The sequence below is a fragment of the Opisthorchis viverrini genome (assembly GCF_000715545.1).
Source record: "Opisthorchis viverrini unplaced genomic scaffold opera_v5_6, whole genome shotgun sequence".
NCBI lineage: Eukaryota > Metazoa > Platyhelminthes > Trematoda > Opisthorchiida > Opisthorchiidae > Opisthorchis > Opisthorchis viverrini.
In genome coordinates, this window is record NW_008751662.1 from 948,155 (window position 1) to 968,173 (window position 20,019).

Here is a 20,019-nt window from a genome sequence, read left to right on the forward strand (position 1 = left end):
TAAAGTTTGAGCGGTTTGAATTTTACTGAATTTATTCTCACCCCAGGTGTCCAACTAACCCTTCAGTAAAATGAGTTATGGTTGAACGCAACATAAAATCTCAGTAAGTATTCAGTACCTAACATTGTTGGCATTGTTGGTTCAAAGCTACCTTACATTTTAAATTCCTCTTTCACACTCACTACCTTGGCCCAAACGTGGTACACTTTCAGCAAGTGTACTCCGGCTTCCTTCCTAGACAACCGTAACTGATAGTAGAATCCCTTCAAAAATAACGGCAGAGAGGATATTTAACCCACTACAGCTTTTGATCTTAAGCATGTATATAGTTCTTGAGATTCGAAAATTCTAATGTTACCCGATGCATCCATCCCTATTTCCTTGAACCTTACGACTAATAAAATGGAAACCTATAGTCAAATTAGCAGTTCAAAGAAAAACTGCCAGATCAAAGTGTAATTACTTTGACTTTTCTTGGTATGGAAAACTAACTTAGCAAATTACTGCGCGCGGGCAAATATTTGTTTTTTTTTGTTTTGAAACAAAACGAAGCTTTTTCTGAGATTTCTCATGGCTTGTTTTGGATTTCTAACCAAACATAAAGGCTTAAACCAATACAAATCCAGTGTGTTCCGGGATTCCCATCTCATTTTATGTAGCTAAACTAAACCATGCGGTTACGGGAGCATTACATGAACAGCTGTAAGTATATTTTATGATTTCTTCGCTGAAATTGAAGTCAAATTTTTGAGTGAATAAATACTAATCGTAAAAAGATTGCATTTCCATCAGGGCTCTTTAGGGGGCAAGTTGGCGACAAGCATAACTTAAAGTCTTGGTAATCTAACAAAAGTATCAGCCGTGTTATTCTGATGAAGCTGTAATAACAATTCGAAAGACCAACTTAACTTCTGCACGTAAATTCAAAACCGAAGATCTTTTTCTTGTATTCAAGAAACTTTCCTCTGGAGAAAATGGTTGCTCACTGAATTTTTGCTATGAAACACGTTCATATCAGATGTTTACTCAATGTCCCATGTATCGAAGATAATGAGAACCTGAAAAAAACCGTGTTCCTGGACCTCGAACAAAGCATAAGCGTTGGCCTGCGCCTCTTTTACTGTGCAGAGAGAAAGCGATCCTCGTATACGTGAGATAGCCTTAAACAACTTTGATTCATACCCTAAAGACAAAATGTATCTGCACTAGTATTTTACCCAAAAATACTGAATTTTATTATCATTATTATTCAGCGTTTGCTCGTTACCTTGCTTCAGTTTAACAACACACCGATGCATTTTCCTTAATTCTATATTGCTTTTTTTTTACGTAATATTCACCAGGTCAGCAGATCAAAGACTTGAACTAGTAGTTTCGAAAAATCTGTGGAGATTTCGCTTACGGTGATGAGAGAAGTAGTAATGATGGTAATGAAAGAGTCGTTTGTGACCTGATAAGGAGTACGGCGAAGATTTGGAGGGAGCTGTACTATCTTCGCGACCTAATCTTGTATGATTAATTGTTCGTAATGCGCCCCCACCAAAACACATTCGAATCTGTCCCTAGTCTTTACATGTCACAAATTCCCACTTGTTACCTAAAGCACCCAAAATATTTTGGCTGAAATAAAGAATCAAGCGATCCCCTGTAACATTTTTAAGTTCGTATAGGAATAGAAGATTCTGGTGATGAAAAGTGTTAATTTCATGGTAGAGAGATCGCAGTTTAGAATTAATCCGAATGAGAATAGCCAGGTTTATGTATGCTTTGTTGTTTCGAAAACTGGGAATTCCAACGTTTGCTTTGATAATCTTAATGAATGCCAACTCTCGCTAATCAACTGCCACTTGGCTTGCGTATTTGGAATGAATTGTGGAAGAACAACGTTGACGTTTTCAGGCTTTGCCCACCACACTGATTCATTGCACATGTTGGTTTGTTTCGCTGATTAACGTTAGCTACGAGCAGCTGTTCATTGTCCTCTGTAATAAATCACCAATAGCATTAAAGTATTGTTAAAATGATGATCTCGTCTTGACCCTGCTCCACAGGCTTCAGGCCATTGCATATCTACCAGGAACTACCCATTCATAGATTTTGTGTAACCCGATTCTTCCACTCGTTTCCCCATCACCTTGATAGACAGCAGCGCTTCTCAAATTCTTCGGATATTACCGGTTTGCAATCGAAAAAACAAGTCAAATTCGACGTGCCTTGAACGAAGAAAAGGCGAACAAACGTGGTCGTCGGTAAACATTGCCAGCAATCAATCTGATCATTTGGTAAGTTCATGGATTCATTACACACCGTGAAACATTTCAGTTAATACACAGCCACAATGGTAACACCGTATGGAACGAAGTTTCAGGTTGACGTAGGCCTTTCCTGGAGCTGATATAATTAACGAAAGAGGTGCTTCCGATTAAACCTCCCATTGCAAACGTTTCTTAGGCGTGGAACAGATCACTGCTAGGCACATAAGTCACATACTTGATGTGCATTGCATGTTAGCCCGAAAGTATCGTTCTGCGCAGCGAAAAACTGCTCAAACCCCTTCGAACAAGTCAGTAAGGCTTTCGAAATAGTTAATTCTTTTTCGTAATCTAACCGATAATGTGCGGACTCCATTGCCCATCATCTAGGCTGATATATTTACACTCTGGTAGCATACTGGGAAGAGTAATCTATGGGTTTTTAATAAAAAGTAGTATCTATTTCCGAAACGTTTGATTGGAACCCGAAACCGCATTTTATGTAAGCAGTGCGTGTCAGCCACGGTCACACAATTCTTTTGAGCATAAATTCCTCGAAATCGGGCCCAAACGTTCTAGCCTCTGAAGAGATTGTGTTGTCAACCTCCATAAAACTACAAATATGTAAATGACTAGTTTTGCTCTAAGTACAACAAACGCGAACTAACTGGGTATGATGCTTCAAGGCCAGCCGCAAGAAGTTCTCTCACGTGACAGTTAAGTGTACCACCAATGTTCAATAGGACAGCTCACTGATGGATCGATTGAATCGGAAAAATTTGTGGTCTCTAAACGACGGAAATGAAACTTTTTCCGTGGGTTTACTCTTCCCCCTAGATTGGAGTGCACTCTTCTCGAAGTACATCGCACACGAGTTGAAACCTTCCATACAAAAATGATTAAAGACTAAAGAACAGTAAATATTCAAGCGACCATGTTTGATTTTTGAGAGGCTACTGTGACCGGTGATTGTTCGGTATCAGATTTAGCACGGTGAGATTTCAACCTGAATCCAAGTTGACCAGATCCTACCACATTCGACTGACTAATCTGAACCGTTCAGAGAAATTCTTTTCCAGAATAGATGGCCCCTGATTTGTTCTACCCCAGCGACTCCCTGTTGATTGTCTCTCAATACACAGTGACACACATGGAAAGCTTCTGGTGCATCGAACTGGGTGCCCACCCATTCAGTCCGATTGCTGCTAGAAAAGTAGGCTGTTTCATTGTCGAGAGATGCAATTTCTGCGCCCAACATTTCAAACTGAGCAAGCATACTCTTTTTATCTCGTGAACCTTGCCCGATTCTTTCACGTGTTTAAGCAGGTCCGCAACTGACCAATTAATGAAGCGATTAGCAGACTCTGAAGATGACAGTGTTAACCCATGTAAACCAAATTTATGCCACAATGTCTGTTTTGAAATAAGTGGTTCTAAGATACAAACGGCAGCTTTCTGAATCGTGATTGCCCTACCTCTTACGTTTATCGAATTAGTGTTGCTACCGTATTCAGATCAATTACACTCGATAACGAATAAGTTCCATATAGTAATAAACACGGACTTGTAGAAGACCGTCATATTGAACACACCTCACCACAAAAGTTCCGTAAGCGTCTGCGCCAAAATTGTCAAAATCAAAAGCAAGCGTATACGCTTCCTGCGTGGCTGAAAGTTAGTAAACTTTTGCGCATTTCTGACCGGTAGAGCCTTTAGTTAAATCGAAACAAGCTTGAAATTCTCGCCGCGCTAGTATTGAACCCATTGATTTGCCGGTAAACAGACATGGAGACTAGGATGAAAGTAAAATTTTATGCGCTTTGAAGGTTGGATCAACACTCGGGACGGCGATAACGTCAAAGCCGGATGAAGTGAATTGGCGCACTCTCTTTTTCACCCATAACATGTCCCGATTTTTGCCACTTAATCAATATGCCGGTGAAATTCCAGACTGCGTTTTTTTTAAAGTTTTTTCTTCCTTTTAGTGTACGTTTGCCTATTTTGGTTTATTCTTATATCCACCTACCTTAGTGCATTGGTTACTTTCACGTTGTCTGAGCTCTTTAAACCTAAGCTGCCTTACGTCAAATTCGACAACGGAACCAAATCGAGCGATGACAGTTTAGTACTAATTTGACGTATTCTACGCATTTAATGTCCTATTCCATCTAGCGCATAATCAAATCACAACATCAATCGAGGCACACACCCACATTATGTGTGATTTGTGGGTGTGCAGTAGTATTGAATGACCGACAAATAAAATGCCACTTTAGCTGATTCTACAATCCAACGACGTCTGACGCGGAGGCCAAGTGAATTCGTTCCATTTTATAAGGGTTTTAAGAAGTAGATAGATTACCAAGGCCTTCATTAGAAGATTGGTTCTTGTCACTCATTCAGTGCACACCATCTTTGTCGCAGACCTGCAACCTCGGCGTTGTAATGGAACAGTCACAAAAGCCACCTTAAATGCCGACGCTTTTGACACGCACTGTAAAACTGTGAATCATGAAGAGAGCAGCAGTCCTGCCGATGAAATCGATCTATAAAAGCGCACGATCGGGTGATCCAGCATGCGTGGAAGGTTACGTGGCACACAAAACCAGCATCATTGTGTCTCGAATTCGACTGAACTTGATTCATGGCCCAAGAATCCGAACTAAGTTGAACTGCATAGGAGGTAGTCTTTTGGTTCAGGCAAATTTAGCGGACATAAGATTACTTTCGAATGGGTTTTAAGGCATCAGGGCATGATCAAGTATGACACTGCTGAAGAGACATTTTATGGTGGGAATACACTGAATCACGGGTCCATTTATTACGAGATTTCAGAATTTTCGGAACCAACCCGCGTGTGAGATCAAGGTGCAAGTTGCATAGAAGGCATTATGGAGTGCGGGCATTGTGCAAATTCAGGACCAGCCTGCTTATTATACTCTTCATTGTAACGTCTTTTTTGTGAAAAAAGGCAAATTTTTTGGTGGACTTTGGCTTGTTTGCTGAGCTGATGTCACCTCGATTGGTGATGAGACGATTGAAATCAAATTGCCCAGCTCAGCGAACAAGCCAACGACCACCATCTACGCTACCTGAACTACCAACATTTTCCTCTATAGACAATCTTTTTAGCTGGGCAGTTATCACAGAAGCTAGATTGTCTTTCCTTCCGCTTCTCCCACAATAATAACATCCATTTGAAAGAAGGGTTCTTACAGATGTCATCCCCTATGCCATACAACGTTCAACTGAGATGTATCCAATAGTCATGTGATTCAATGCCTAAGCTTTCTGAGGGATAGTTGTTTCCATACAAGATCGGCGAAGAAAAAGAGTGGCTATTGGACCCGGCTCTGTCAAATAACTAGCACGAAGTCTGTGAGAAGCAGAAAATAAATTATGGAAATAAATTTCTCTATTTCGAGACTCACGGTGCTACTTGTGAAAGGAAGAGGGCCTTCGCTGCGGAGTTATTTACTGGAAAATGCCAACTGAACAGTTACAGACCATTGGGCAGGGAAACAAAACTCTCATTTGCATCTTATTTACAAAAACTGGAGATGCACCTCTTGAACGCGTCTTCCTGAACTTTCTTGGATATTCATTGACTGTTGCTCAAATCCAAGCAACTGCGACTCCACTAATACCGCAATAGATCTACCTTTTCAAGAGACGCAAAGCGAATTTACAAGAAAAAACATACTACTCACATGCCTTCCACATCAGTAGTATCACCCTTACACTGATATAATACACTAGCTCATACTATATACAAGCACAGTGCCTGAAAACCTGCCAAGCCATGAGGGGTATTGTATGCGTTTTCTAAAGGCTCTTACACTGCGCAATGCTTTGGAAGATAACATCTAGGGGGATAGTTTCGATCTTTTATTCATACTCAACAGCATCTTTAAAGTTATACAACTTTTCATTTGGACGGCTGCTGATCTTGCTTGCATGCAACTGGAAAAAATGTATTTCATATTACAGAATCATATATAAGGAAACAGCAAGTTTGTGTGTGCCGAGGGTTTCATTTCCACCAACAAATGGTGGAAATATAAACACGTAATCTACTATTGATTTATTGATCTTTGACTTTTTTTGTCAAAAGTAGCCATTGCTTACGCATTTCCAATTGACACTATTTTTGCTGAAAAATAATGATAATACTTTTTCGTGTTATTTTTTGTTGCCTGCACAAATGAACATTGGAGTTCGGCATTGAATTTTACAGAATGTTATCCTGAATGACGATAAAATAGACCCCAGCGGATTCTTGTTCATTCGCCTGCCAAAACAAAGTAGAACGCTCAGAGCTTCGCCCCTCATCATTAATATTTTAATCATGTCTTTAGAAAAGTTAGGACCAGGACTGCACAAGAAACGCACATAGCTGGAGCATTCATTCGGCAACCCTGATTTGTAACCCTAAGGAATCTGCCAACTGGCCAAGAATCGAATTCTGTACGTGAACTTCATCCACAGATCTAAACTAGTCCTACATTCTAAAGTATCAAATTTTCTTGAGATATTGCTCGCTGTTCATACGCCTATAAAACCATCTAAACTACATCAAACGTATGTCATTAAGGTATGCGATTTACATATTATCCGACATTCCTTGTTACTCACTGCCAGTGAGAACACATAAAATTATCGTTAGAGCGATTCGTAGTAATTGGTGAAAGGAAGACCACTAAATCGGACACTACTGGTGTTTGAAGGAAGTTAGATTTGTGGCAAACGTAACTGAGGGTTCTGTAAGTTCCTCGATCAAATTCATCGCCAAAATTTCCTAAAAGAACCCGCACCCGGCCATGTGAGGTTAACACAACTTCCGCAATCCAGTGGTGTAGATGTGAACGACTGTACAACTTTAAAACAGCTTTGCGAATAAAGCCGAGGCTGAACGAGTCATTTGAAAAGAATGTCGAGTGGCGTAAGTTGAGACTGATTGTGCATTCTAGAGCGTTTCGCTTAGTCTTTTCAGGGCTTGAACCGAATGCCTCACATTCTAGGTCCCTTCTCATCAACAATTTTCGCAAGTGCAATATGCAGTAAAATACTTTCTCACCTGAGCCTTTGGCTCTCTGATTTAGTAACAACGTTAGCCCCAAAATGTCAAGCCATTGACGCATCCAACCACGCAACAACTTCCTTAGTCATTATACTGTAACCAGATACCGAGAGCGAACAGTCAGAGAGTTTTATTCTTTCAATCATTTTCCATAAGTTACGTCGGTAACCCAAGTGTGATACAATATTTTGGTGGGATTTTATATTCTCGTAATTCTACATGCATTCGTCAAGCTGTTCTGTTTTCTTTCAGAGCCACTTGCATACAAGAATCAACCAAGCAACGAAACCGGTGGACTATGAAAGGAACTTGCGATTATCGCGAAGCGAAACATGTGAGCTCATTGCGTATGACCGCACTGTTTGCATAGTTATTTTATTGATTCCCCAGTATTGGCTCTCTGCATAACTACTGCACTAAACGTCAGCAGTTATCCCACCGCATCAGAAGTGTTATCCAACAAAATGTGTCAACTTTTCGCTCTAAAACAAGGGTGCTTCCTAAAGTCGTAGACTACTTTTCTATTTTGTCTCGCATTTTAGAATTCAGGTAACAAAAATAATACAAATACCGACATCGTTTCCCGGAAAAGTTTACATGTAATCTCAGGGAAGACAAAAGCGATTCGAACTTTGGTAAAAGTGTCTCCAGAGAAAAGATCGGATGGGATCTTAAAAACTGGGAACGGAAACGTTGGGTGTTTTGAAAAGGTTCATTTGAAGGTTTCAGTCATCAAAGTCTGGGCTACCTGGATGTATCGGTCTCTCAACCAGATTCCAAGTGCTTTTAAAAGGACCCAAAAGCATGGTTATTGTCAGTGTTTGATATTTTCAGTGGTCTGACTTCATTTCACGCAGTCGTCGATGAAGTTGAAGCCCTAAATGAAAAAATGTTGTACGACAGTGCGATGAGAAAGCAAACGGTTGAGAAGAAGCATTTGGTAGGCTTGTGCGTCCAGAGCCCCAATTTGCGTTGAGGAAAAAGCATTGCCTGTGACGTTCATTACCAGGTGACCTCAGGAACTTTCATGAAATCTTTTTGTGTATAAATGTGGTTGGTGTCCATGTGCATCCAAATTACTTCTAACGGTCCATAAAAATTTGTCTCACTGACTCAGGAAATTTAACTCCCATTAGATAAAACATCGGCCCAAAATATACCTAGGGTTTATTTAAAAATGATCCTTATGCAATTATCCTTAGCAAACACTCGATAGATATGGAAGGTGAAGTAGTCTTTTCGTTCGATAGCATGAAACCAAACAGAAATTCAGCAGACCAGGTAGCAGTGGCTTCAAACAGGAAGCAGATAATGACAGACCACCGGCGAATACTGCAAAAAGCACCAATAGTTAGCCGGATTTTAGATACAGCTAAATCTAGTGAGGTTAGGTGTTTTAACTGGTGAAAATTGTTAGGTGGTAAGATAAGGTGTACAGGTAGAACTACTTGAATCATTATCATCATCATCATCATCACCAGAGACAGCAACATCAGTGCTGGCACTGGTGCTTTTCTGCCGTACAGCCACAGATTTTATTTAATTATACCTAAAGGCAGAGTGAAAAGGAGATAAGAGAGTGGGTGTGATAGTGACCCGGTGCTGGCCTATTGCAAGCATTCCGTAGTGCCTACACCTCCAAGCAATCGAACAGACAATTTGAAGAGCAGCTGACAGAACGGACACCACCAGTATCCATCAGCGATGTCTCAAGAGAAGCGCAGTGGAAGATGGGATCCACACCCCGGAAGATGGATCGCATCTCCCCTGCCTAGGCATGCGTTTGCGCCCTGCTGAAGGTGGCAGAAAGAACGACAGCTGTTTTGGTAGACGATATTTCAACATGTGTAGCACACAGGCGAGTCACAGCGGTTGATATGATGTGGTATGATACTTTTGATTGTGGCGTTCATGGTTTTACGTGGGCTGGTATATCCTCAGGGCATCCAGACGTACACAGGAGGGCAACTAGTGTCCACGACCAAAAGCTTTGCTCAGTAGCTATACCTCAAGGCAGTGGATTGGCGCCAACAAGCTACTACAGTAGTATGGGTCATTTTAAGGGACAGGTCGCCGTGCCCCTTCTAACCTCTGACCTGGAGAACCAAGATACTGTGTCCGTTGGGCCTCTATCCACTGACCAGCCTGGTGTGACGAAATTGGGGTGTCAAAGTGAAGCCAAACTGTATGGCTGAGTGTGTCACAAAGGTGGACAAACAGCCACCACACGAGATGGTCCAGTCTCTTTGCAGCGGGTGGCTACATGAGCTGTTTGCCAGGGCCTTTAACTCACGTATAGGCACAATTTTTCTGGATGTAATTCACAAATCAAAGTACTCAACCAGGTTCCCGGAGAATGTGATAGTTCTCTTTATTCTGCTTTGCCCGCTTAATTTCTCTTGTTTCATCGACTGACGTCTTATCAGTTTAAGTAATAGTAACAGTGTGTAGCAGTCGTGTCATTGATGACTGTAGAATTTGATAGTCTTTTGTCGTATAAAAGCATTGTCCTTTCTTATTTCAGCAAGAGCCACGTTGAATAAACCCGTGGAGAAATCCTTTGTTTCACTATCTTCGCGCTATCTTCACCGACAGGGCGTTGAACTGAGGACTACTCCTGGAGCTTTTCATTCCTATGGCCAAACCACACCAAAACTTCGATATCGACGATTACGTCGGGGCGATTATGTTTCACTGGGGAAACGAACACGTATCGCTCACCAACAACCACTGTCGTTGCATGATTCAGGCCGTACCATACGGATGGACCAGAAGCGCATTGTTGTGATCGATGGACCCGAACCGGGGACGACTGGAAATGATCCCAGAACAACGCAGTCCATATCGGACCGATCGTACTATATTGAAGGCGGTGATCTTGGTGGCAACGGTACGGAAAACAACGAAGAGCAATACCCGGTGCTGAGTTTCCAATACACCGAGCCTCACACCGTTGAGCTGCTGGTGGTCGTGACAGAAAGAATGAGACAACGATTTGGAGCGTTGTTAAACGATTACTTGACATCAACAATGACAACAGTGAGTCTTTTGCTCTTACGGACCCAAGTATGGTACAATATCTTTCAGGCACTTCTGTCTTCCAGACAACGTATTGCCTTCATGGAGGCAAGATGGTCCAAGTGGTTAGAGCGCGACTTTACTGTCCGGAAGGTCCGTGATTCGAAGCCGACCTCCGCCTCTTGAATTCCCCCTGTCTAGGCATGGACAAACTGGCAGTTTCCCAGCCCTCGTGCTTCCCCACTGGTGGTATGGCAGCTAGGCACCGGAAGGGTGCTACAGCTGAACGTCTCATGGAAATAATATCTCTGAGTTGTTCGTACTGTTTTTCACTTAGCTGATTAATCGTCCAATTGTCGAGCCAAACTTTGGCAGCTCGCTTTAATCCGGTCGGATGAATCCAATCAGCATAGGATTAGAACGCGAGACCTAAATTTGATGTTTCCTTTACGAAAACCCGGGGTTCTAGTCGTACACATTTTTTCAATAAGTAAATGTTGGATCGCGTTTCTTAAACCGCTCCAGGTCATTGGCTGAACTGCGCACTATCAGTTTCAATTTTTATTTTTTTAATCGTACTTAGTTCTAAAATAGATAGCCCAGAGAGGTTTCCCTCCGAAAATGCAATATTTACCACCAACTGCGCATGAAAAAAGGATCACTACATACAAACGTGTCACTCGAGAGATGTTGCTAGTACTTTTAAACATTTGCTCACAAGTTATTCGCCAGCTACATTCGAATCACCTGCAAACGACATTGACCCTCGGTTTGGAAAGTTCGCGATAAAATATCAGTGCGATCGACGCCAGAAAAGCAATACACTTCCTATGCCTGTGAAGACCCAGTTCTCAATGATTCGTTGCCTGGTGTTCGCAGATGTTTGTGCCTGTGCACACTAGCGTCACTGTGATAAGCACTTATCCTGTTCACTTGTTTGAACGCGGGTGGAAGCAAAAGGCGCCCGTTCAAATAATAAGCTTAAAGTGCAAGTGTTTCGGGAGAAGCTATAGGTGGATATGAAAACCTTGGGGACACATGCCTCTAAGTGTGGTCAATTATTCAGGTCTACTTGTTTGTTCACGTGCTACCGGCCAAACCTGGGCTTCGATCCTGGCGCCACAAAACTTTATTTTCAAAACGTCGTTTTCGAGTGCAGTGAGCTTTTCTCGGTGGCTTGAGTGTACGTTCCTTGATCTTCATCAATACCGTGTAGGCACTGGGGAAATTTCACCTATGGCTTAAATCAGTACTGCAAGGTTTCCAGTGTTAATTTCGCCATACAATAGACGTTGAACTTCGTTTCTCCGGGAGTTCACAACTTTGCTAAATGACTTGTTCGGTGTGTTCCACGAATAGGTTACAAGAAACTGCTATTTTGTTGTGACAGGCATGACTTTTTGGTTTTTCTTATTGTCCTATAGGTCTCCTCGCTTCTGCGACATCCAAGCCTGAAGACGTCACTAGAGCTGAATATAGTGGACATAATCCTTTTGGATCGTGTTTACTCAGTGAGTTCGTAGGTTTTGTTACTGCAAAGTAAAGTTTTGTGTTCACCCGTTCACTTTGCATCCGACAGGTAGATTAGTGTTTACCCGTAGTCACATCAGTTTCGAACAAAGTTGTCTCCACAAGGAGAAATCAATACATGCCACGTAAGTGCCATAGAACATCCTAGTTAATCCACGGTGATGGGCATTTTGCCGCCAAATTTATTGGGAATTTGTGGGATTATTCACTTAGTTTGTAGGAATAACCAGGTTTGCTGCAGTCAAGACGGGGTGGGCGTACAAATATGGTGTTAATTCTGTAGTCATCTAAATGGCTGTAATGGAAAGCTTCTTGAAACTCCCAGACTGAATCTGCCCATCATCATCATCATCATCATCATCATCATCATCATCATCATCATCATCATCATCATCATCATCATCATCATCATCATCATCATCATCATCATCATCAACGACAGCATGACATCAGTGCTCAACACCAATGCTTCACTGCCGTACAGCCATGACTTATTTGAAAGCCTTATTGTAAAGAAAAGAATAAAGGTGGATGGGGGAGGGACTTAGTGCTAGCTTAACACAATCATTCCGAGGTGCCTACACCTCCAGACATTCACTCAGGCAATCTGGACAGAAACTGACAACAAGAACGCCACTGACATCGGTTGGCAGCCATATCTTGTAGTGTCTCCAACCAGGCACAGTGAGGATCACGCGGTCCCCATCCTGGAAGGCGAGTAGCACCGACAGCACCCAAGCGTTTCGTGATCTCCTTCATACTCCTCTGCCAAGTCAAGGGTTGGCCACCTCTCTGTTTACGCCACTCTGAATTGGGCATGGAAAACAGCACTCTCTTCGGCAGACGATGGTTCGGCATACGTAACACATGTCCCAACCAACGCAGCTTCTGGTGCTGGACACATTCTTCGATGGAAGTACCCGTTACACAACCGAAAACGCCCCGTTACAGATTCGCCGACACCGACCGACACGAGCCATCGTTCTGAGACAACGATTGTCGAACACTTGAAGACGTCTCAGCACCGCTGCTCGAATAGGCCAAGTCTCACAGCCATACACCAAAACAGCTCGTACTGTAGCTTGATACACACGTCCCTTCAGATTCAGGAATAAACCATTCTGACGCCATAGGTGTCTCAAATTAGCGAACTCGGCCCAAGGCTAGTGCCAACAAGTACATTTTGAAAATGTATTTGTTCCACCGATCTCTAAGTGAAGTTCAGAGGCCTATACACACTTTGTTTTTGTAATGTTATAGTTTGCGGTTCAATTACATCAATATAGCATATTACAGTGAGGTCATGTGTCCAGAAGTATATTTAGACGCTGCTTTTCTTTGTGATTCTCTCTCAGTAGAAACAATAGCAACAATCTATAGAATAGGCAACATTTCAACGGAAGCACTTCGGTTTGCGCAATTAGCCGAGGCCTCTCCAATAAATCTAGCCAATTAAGTTGGTTTGGGAAGATTAAACAATAAATACAACTCAATAAAATGGCAAAGAGATTACGCATTAAAAAGAGGGAGTTTGTCACTGCGTACTCAAGATCTCCGGAGTCTAAAAACCATGCACTCTCACAGTTAGATCCCTGAAGAAAACGTTTTATTTCGTTGGCTTCCTACCTTTTCTGCACACTACAGAACAGAAACAATCTTGAGGACTGGTCATATAGTAAACAAGAACAAGTTATGGCTCGATTCTGTCGGTGGGTGAATAAATTACGGCGACCCACATTCAACTGGGACTCTGCCATTCTGTTGAACATTGGGTAAGCCAAATTAATGTCTGTCGTATTTTCCTATGTGCGAAATCAACACATAGTACCCATCATACAGTGAATCGAGTTCTCTATGTTGAACATTTCATCAGTTTTTGACGCACAGCATCTCCATAATTTTATGACTGTTAGTTATAACAATACTAGTAATGGTATTCTTTCTTTTTGAAGGCCCCTGCTTTTATACTTTTGTTCATGTACTGAGTAATTTAGTTCTCAGTGCGGTATAAAATGCCACCCCTCCTATTTCACTTCACACAGTTCGCCTTAGAATCTTCCACGTTCCGCTCACGTGACCGCTGGCCACTCAGGCCAATCGATTGTGACATAACTGATATGCGAGAAATCAATTGAGTCCAGATGTACGTAGAACAGTGTTTGGATCTGCCCTACAGAGACATCAGTCGGCCACTCATTGAACAATTTTCTTACGGGCTAGGGTCTCCCCATCCAATGCTGACATTCGTAGCTGGATTTCTGTCCAATAACTACTGAATACAGATGCGCGTTCCAAACGCTTGATTCCTTAGTTGTGGGATTCGTGTAATGTGTATTCACGTTGCTCTTATTTGGATTCTTCCCATCCTAACCCCATTATTCTTGCCAATACAGAGAAGTTCTTCTGGAGTTCGCTCTTTTCAGACCTCATGCAGTCAGAACAAGTAACAAAACCAAACTGTCCAGCAGATGTCAAGCATCCTTGGGGCTACCTCACTGGGAACTCCTAGGAAGCGGGGTAACCCAATCAGGATGGTTACCAGGATGCCGTTTGATGCTTTGGATAGACAAGTCATTTAGCGCAATTGTAAATATGATCATGAGTTTCTAACTATGGTTTTAGTAGTATTGGCAGACTGGGAAATTTCGGAGCACCGGATGTTTGTGGCGGCAGCAGCGTTTCCATGCTCACTTCCATCATTAACCAAATTTAACACTCGACGAATCCGTTAGTGTATTATATCCACTAAGGTCAAGGTAAGTTTCGCTCACGTGCGTTGGCCAAATTTACGGTTGCCTACTGGCGGATAGATAGATAGTTCCAGGATGGGTGAGTCGAAATGTATGTCTCATATGAGTGGCGTTCAGACGCAAAACGTCCTTTCTTTACTGGGGTTGGGCCACTGTGTGGAGGATGGTTTTCCGATAGCTCACCATGTGAATGTGCATTGCGATGATGGGTCGTTGAAATACATGACTGGGGAATCAAATGTGGCCGCAATGTGTCGTCATAGAATAAAGTGATCTAAAACGGAGGAAGTGGATAGAACCTGTTCCACTGTTAGCAGGTCATTACCGAGCTAGGGAAGTTTGTGCAATCGCGTCTCGGTCAAAACGTTTGAGTTTGAGGGCTGCCTACCGATAAAGCTTAAATAGTAGACACAAAATGCAAACTTATTTGACCATGATCTTTTCAAACCATTTACGGAAAAAGTACTGACAGTCTTGGTCAATTTACTGGTGGTTGTTCTGGTAACCAGTCTTGGCAACCGTCTTGCAAGCGTTTTGTCGCCAAAAGTTCGGACATCACTAGGGTGCGATTGTTCGAGTATTCCCTTCCCTGCTGCTGGCGTTACTGTAGCTGATGAATGGAATTCACGTAACTAGATCACTGCGTATGCAGTTCATATCTGGTATCTCATAACTGGCTTCTTCATTCTATACATTAATTTCAGTGATTAACTGTTTTCCTCTGCCCGGTTCAGTTACTCATTATGCGGGATTGAGACTAACCTTTCTTCCACTCGATCGAATACTTTTGTCATTTATGTCTGGCTGGTTTCTTCTTTTACTCGATGGGTTCCACGGCATTTTTACTGATCCACGGTGCTTGACTTTATCTGATTCACTGGGCTACTATCTGAACAACTTTCGTGTTGCTTCGTTAGCTTTCTTTTGATTTTTTCGCTCGATTGTTCGATTTGTTGGTTTCCAGTGGCAGGTCGATGGAAAATCGATGCATGCGATGTTTTGAAGCCTCGATTTTACGGTTTCAGAAAGCTTGGTGCTTGGCTTTATCGTGGTTATTACTTAGTTTGTGACCAATTTAGCAGTTACAACATACAACTATATACAACATACAACCCTTCTTGGATGTGGAACAGTTTTCCCTGTTATGAACTTGCGAATAGGACTTCAAAGTTTTCTTGTAGTGAACCACTTATCCTACTTTACGGAGCCTAGATTTATTTGATTCGTGACAATCAATACAGCAGAATATGACCAGGGATAACCACTTTCACCCGTACACAAGCAATCCGGGGTTTTGGTTGTCTGATCAATATTGATCGATCAACAGGACCTGAGTCATGGGATGATGAATCTCATTGTGGTTGCACACATTCGAATATGGACCAATGTTCAGATCCCTAGTGCCAAAATGTACTCGGGGGAATCCATTGATCGGCTTTTACTTAGGGGCTTATCCACAGCCTTAAACAGCCTAGGCGTAATGACATGATATGGCGAACAAATGAGGTGTGTCTTTCACATGAAAGTATTTCCCGCATGCATCAGTCTACTTTGGCTCACGCAAACCGCCACATTTCTCTCATGCGATGGCCTTGCTCGCGCGCAAGTTCACCAGGATTAGACGCTGTGCCGACATCGAAAAAAAAACAGTTAAACCTACATATTACACAGAGCAGCTTGAGGAATATATTTTCCAAAAAGTAGGCATACCTATTGCAGATATATCTACACAGTGTGTTTTCTGTGACATCCGAAGGAATTCTTTGACGTACAATGGTCGATGACGTCAGTATCAATCGAGACAAAGCATATCTGATAGGCATTGTTCAGGAAATCAAACTTAAATAGGATCATGGTCTATAAAACAACGTTTTAGCACCAAGGGTCCACGCTGACAATCCCAGTTCGCTTAGCATGGGAGGACCGCTGAAGAAGACGATAAGCCGCCTCAAATGAGGATTCATGGCCTTGTCATTTTGGATGAACATGTTGCATTCATTTTTCTCGGAAGACATCGTACAGGGCTGGACACCGTCTTGACTGCAGAGCGTGGGTCACATCCGTTCTGTAAACTCCTTTAACAGATCCGATAAATCGATTCTAGCTCCATGCATCTGCCAATTCGATCACACAAATTTGGTTTCGTCCGACTGTGCAGTCATTATTTACTAAGATATATCAGAAGACTGTAACGAAGGAGTATTGGATTTCGTGGAATTCAACGTACACCTGCCGATCCGTTTGATGTGACTACATAACCTAGTTTATCTGCCCCCCGTTGTAGAAACATTTCCAACCATACGAAGGAGGTTGGTCACAGCCAACGGACTGTATAGCGTGGCAGCTGTGGGCAGGCACAGGCTTTCGATTGGATTCCAATCATACTACACCTTTCGTAGTTTATGACTGTGCGTGCTATGGGAACCCAAATCTGTTTCGCTTCCGATCCTCTTCTACCGAACGGACCAGTTTTAATCCACCTGTAAATCGTAATTGCATGTGCTGAGGGATCAGCAGCTGCTGCTGCCTTTACTCCAATAAGATGAGTAACGAAAACTATGCAATTCCACTGCACACAAATTCCTTTTTTCTTCTTCTGCTTATTGATTACGCTGTTCTTTCTGCCCTTTGCCGACCCTAGCCACTTCAAATCTACCGCGCTGGGTGAGTCATCAAACTTGATCGCCTAACTTTCAAATTTGTGCAGTGTCGCAGTACAACAGGGGATAGTTTACATTGCCAACAGAAATGCACAAGTCGCGACAGGAAAGTTACAAAATGTGCATGCATAAAATAGGAGATTGCTATTTGCTATTGCCCAATGGTCGTGCTGTGAAGTGACCACATGTGGATAACCAAGCTCACTTACAGTGTCACTTACAGTGTTTCTCGCCTCAAGCACGCACAGTTGGTGAATGGCGATGAAACGTGTGGTTAGACTGGTAGACACGAAAGTTATCTTTGTAGCAAGACCACCGTAGCTTTTCCCAAGGGCACGCTTTCGTGCCCTTTAAAGCAGGTGTTCAACCTATACTTCTATTGATTCCAACATGTTCACGAAAAACGAGGTTCCCGGAAATCCATTTTATGGGTTTGTCATGAATGATCTTCCACATTCGATTCCCAGGTGTCGCTCACTACCGTTCAATGTGCAGCGAGGAGAGTTCATGTCTGGCCGTACTGGATCGCGGTTTTGGAACAGGTTATATCATCGCACATGAACTGGGTCATCAGTGAGTTTGCGTAAACCATTCTATTCTAACTCAAATTCTATTCAAATTCGTTTTGTGTTTCTGTGGTCTAAGATGAAACATATGTAGAGGCGAGTGAGTAAAATATGCATGAGTGAATAATTCCATTGAATATCTCTTCAAAAGGCTCCTACGAATAACTAGTGATTGAAACGGCAGCGAAGTAAACCAATGAAACCACCCGATTCGGCAAAAAAATCGCAGCAAACAAAGTGGCGCTTCTGAGTTTCGAAAGCGTGATCTGGTTGCAGTTGTCGAACGAAAATGAGGCAATAACTTGAGCAAGTTTTCTTCACTTTGAGGGGAAAATCCCTGGCCTGACCTGTTCAAAACCACAAAAAGTGGACGGCTGACAACTCAACTATTTACTGCGACAGAGTTATGGAAATTCCGAGCTTCCAGCGCTTCTGTTTGGTTTGAAAAATAACGGTGACGAACATTAATGTTTTCGGGATCTCGTCATCAGGTCAGTACAAATCTAATGGTAAAATAGGAGCGAAAAATGAAATACGTTGCGAAAATTGGTTAGTGAAATGCAAAACGTGGAGACACGAATGACTGGTTTTCTGCGCCCCCATGTCGCATCTAGTTGAATGCTGTGGAACAGTCAAGAGGGCTGTTGAGTGACTTGACCGGTTGATTCGTGTCACACGACCAAGGCAGACTCAGCGTTCGTACGAAAAGTTTTTGACAGCACAGTACCGGGTTTCGCAGGCGTATAGCGACTGCCTCGGCTGTAGTCAAGCGACGCTGTTGAATATATACTGGTAGTCTATTTGGTACACGGTAAGTGACTTGAAATGACTCATTTTGAACGACTACGTGCCCGGTGTCCATTAGGTGGGACACTATTGAGCTTCTGGCTGAACTGTTGAGGTAAGAGAGGTGCTCGCGTATTCTCTTAGAAAGTTGCCTTGTCGTGCGCCCAACATACTCCGCTGAACAACAGCAGGAGAAAAAAATACACAGTCGTATTCTGGGTGAGAACTGACATCTCGTCTCTGAGGTTTAAGTTGAGCAAAGGGTTTGTTGGAAACCAAGACCGCAGAGTTCCAGCCGGAAACGTGCTTTGCAGGGATTGAAACAAGCAGCGGTTGGCTATGTCTGCCAACAGGTCGCCTTTATACGGTAGACTCAAGTATGGTGGCTTCTTTCCAATGGCCGTGCTAGGTGGTTGGATAGGGCGGCCGGACATATTCTTGGTTCCAAATCTCTCCGGGTAACCATTGGCTCGTAGCACGTCAGCAATGTGTTGCAGTTCGGAGTCCAGTATATCAGCAGAGCGGATACGTTTTGCTCGGATCATTAAAGTTTGGATCAAGGTTTGTTTCCGCTTCAGTTGCACAAAGCTCAGGAAGTTTGTGTACTGTCCCGTCCACGCGAGCTTTCTGTGGACCGACCTCTGAATTGAACCCGTGGAAAGTCTGACTAACTTAACGTCCAAGAAGTGGAAAGTGTTGTCACTTTCAGTTTCACAAGTGAACTGAATAGAGGGATGTGCTCGGTTAAAGTTGGTCAAGAAAGCATTCGTTTCGAAACCGTTTGAAACTACCATAAAAATATCATCTACGTACCTTCGATAAAAGCGCGTGCGTCTATTTTCCCCATGCAACTAAGGGAAATATCCACTGGCTGAGGTTTGCCATCCTCATGAGTTTCCTTTGTTGGAGACTGTCCATTCTGCGACACGTGATTGGTGTGTACTCAGAGAAAACGTATGCGTTGTTTACTAATTTCTGGATACAAGTCCAGAACAGCGATCACAGTGATATGGCGTGTCGGAAGACACTTCATTTCTAGCCCCCCCCCCACAACTCATTTTTCTGGTCCATAAGCTCAACTCACCCCGCTAACGTTCACTGACACGAGCAAATCACAACCCCTTTAATCTTATCCCCATTCTTATGAGGCATTTGTGAGTTTAAACTGTTGCTACTTATTAATCATTCACGTTTTTGGGGCCAGCCCCAATGCCCTAAAATGACCAGTTTAGTGGATGCATTCGTTTGCCCGTTTCCTTGACAAAATACCAGAAAAATCGAGGTTATGAGAAACATATGTCTTCGAGGGGGGACAAAAGGGGTTCACTGGCAGCCCAGTTCAATTCAACAGACAGGGAAATGATGAATATACTTGAA

General features: G+C 42.7%; 1 protein-coding gene across 1 annotated transcript in view; it reads left to right on the plus strand.

Annotated features, from left to right (window-relative positions):
• Nucleotides 1-20,019, plus strand: part of T265_00600 (hypothetical protein) — a gene marked incomplete at both ends in the record, with an annotated part of 103,880 nt that overhangs the window by 9,948 nt on the left and 73,913 nt on the right. Inside the window, 5 exons of the mRNA XM_009164428.1 lie at nt 9,857-10,371; nt 11,775-11,861; nt 13,525-13,652; nt 17,272-17,294; nt 17,758-17,863. Coding sequence (XP_009162692.1) covers nt 9,857-10,371; nt 11,775-11,861; nt 13,525-13,652; nt 17,272-17,294; nt 17,758-17,863 — 859 coding nt within the window. The remainder of the gene's footprint in view (nt 1-9,856; nt 10,372-11,774; nt 11,862-13,524; nt 13,653-17,271; nt 17,295-17,757; nt 17,864-20,019) is intronic.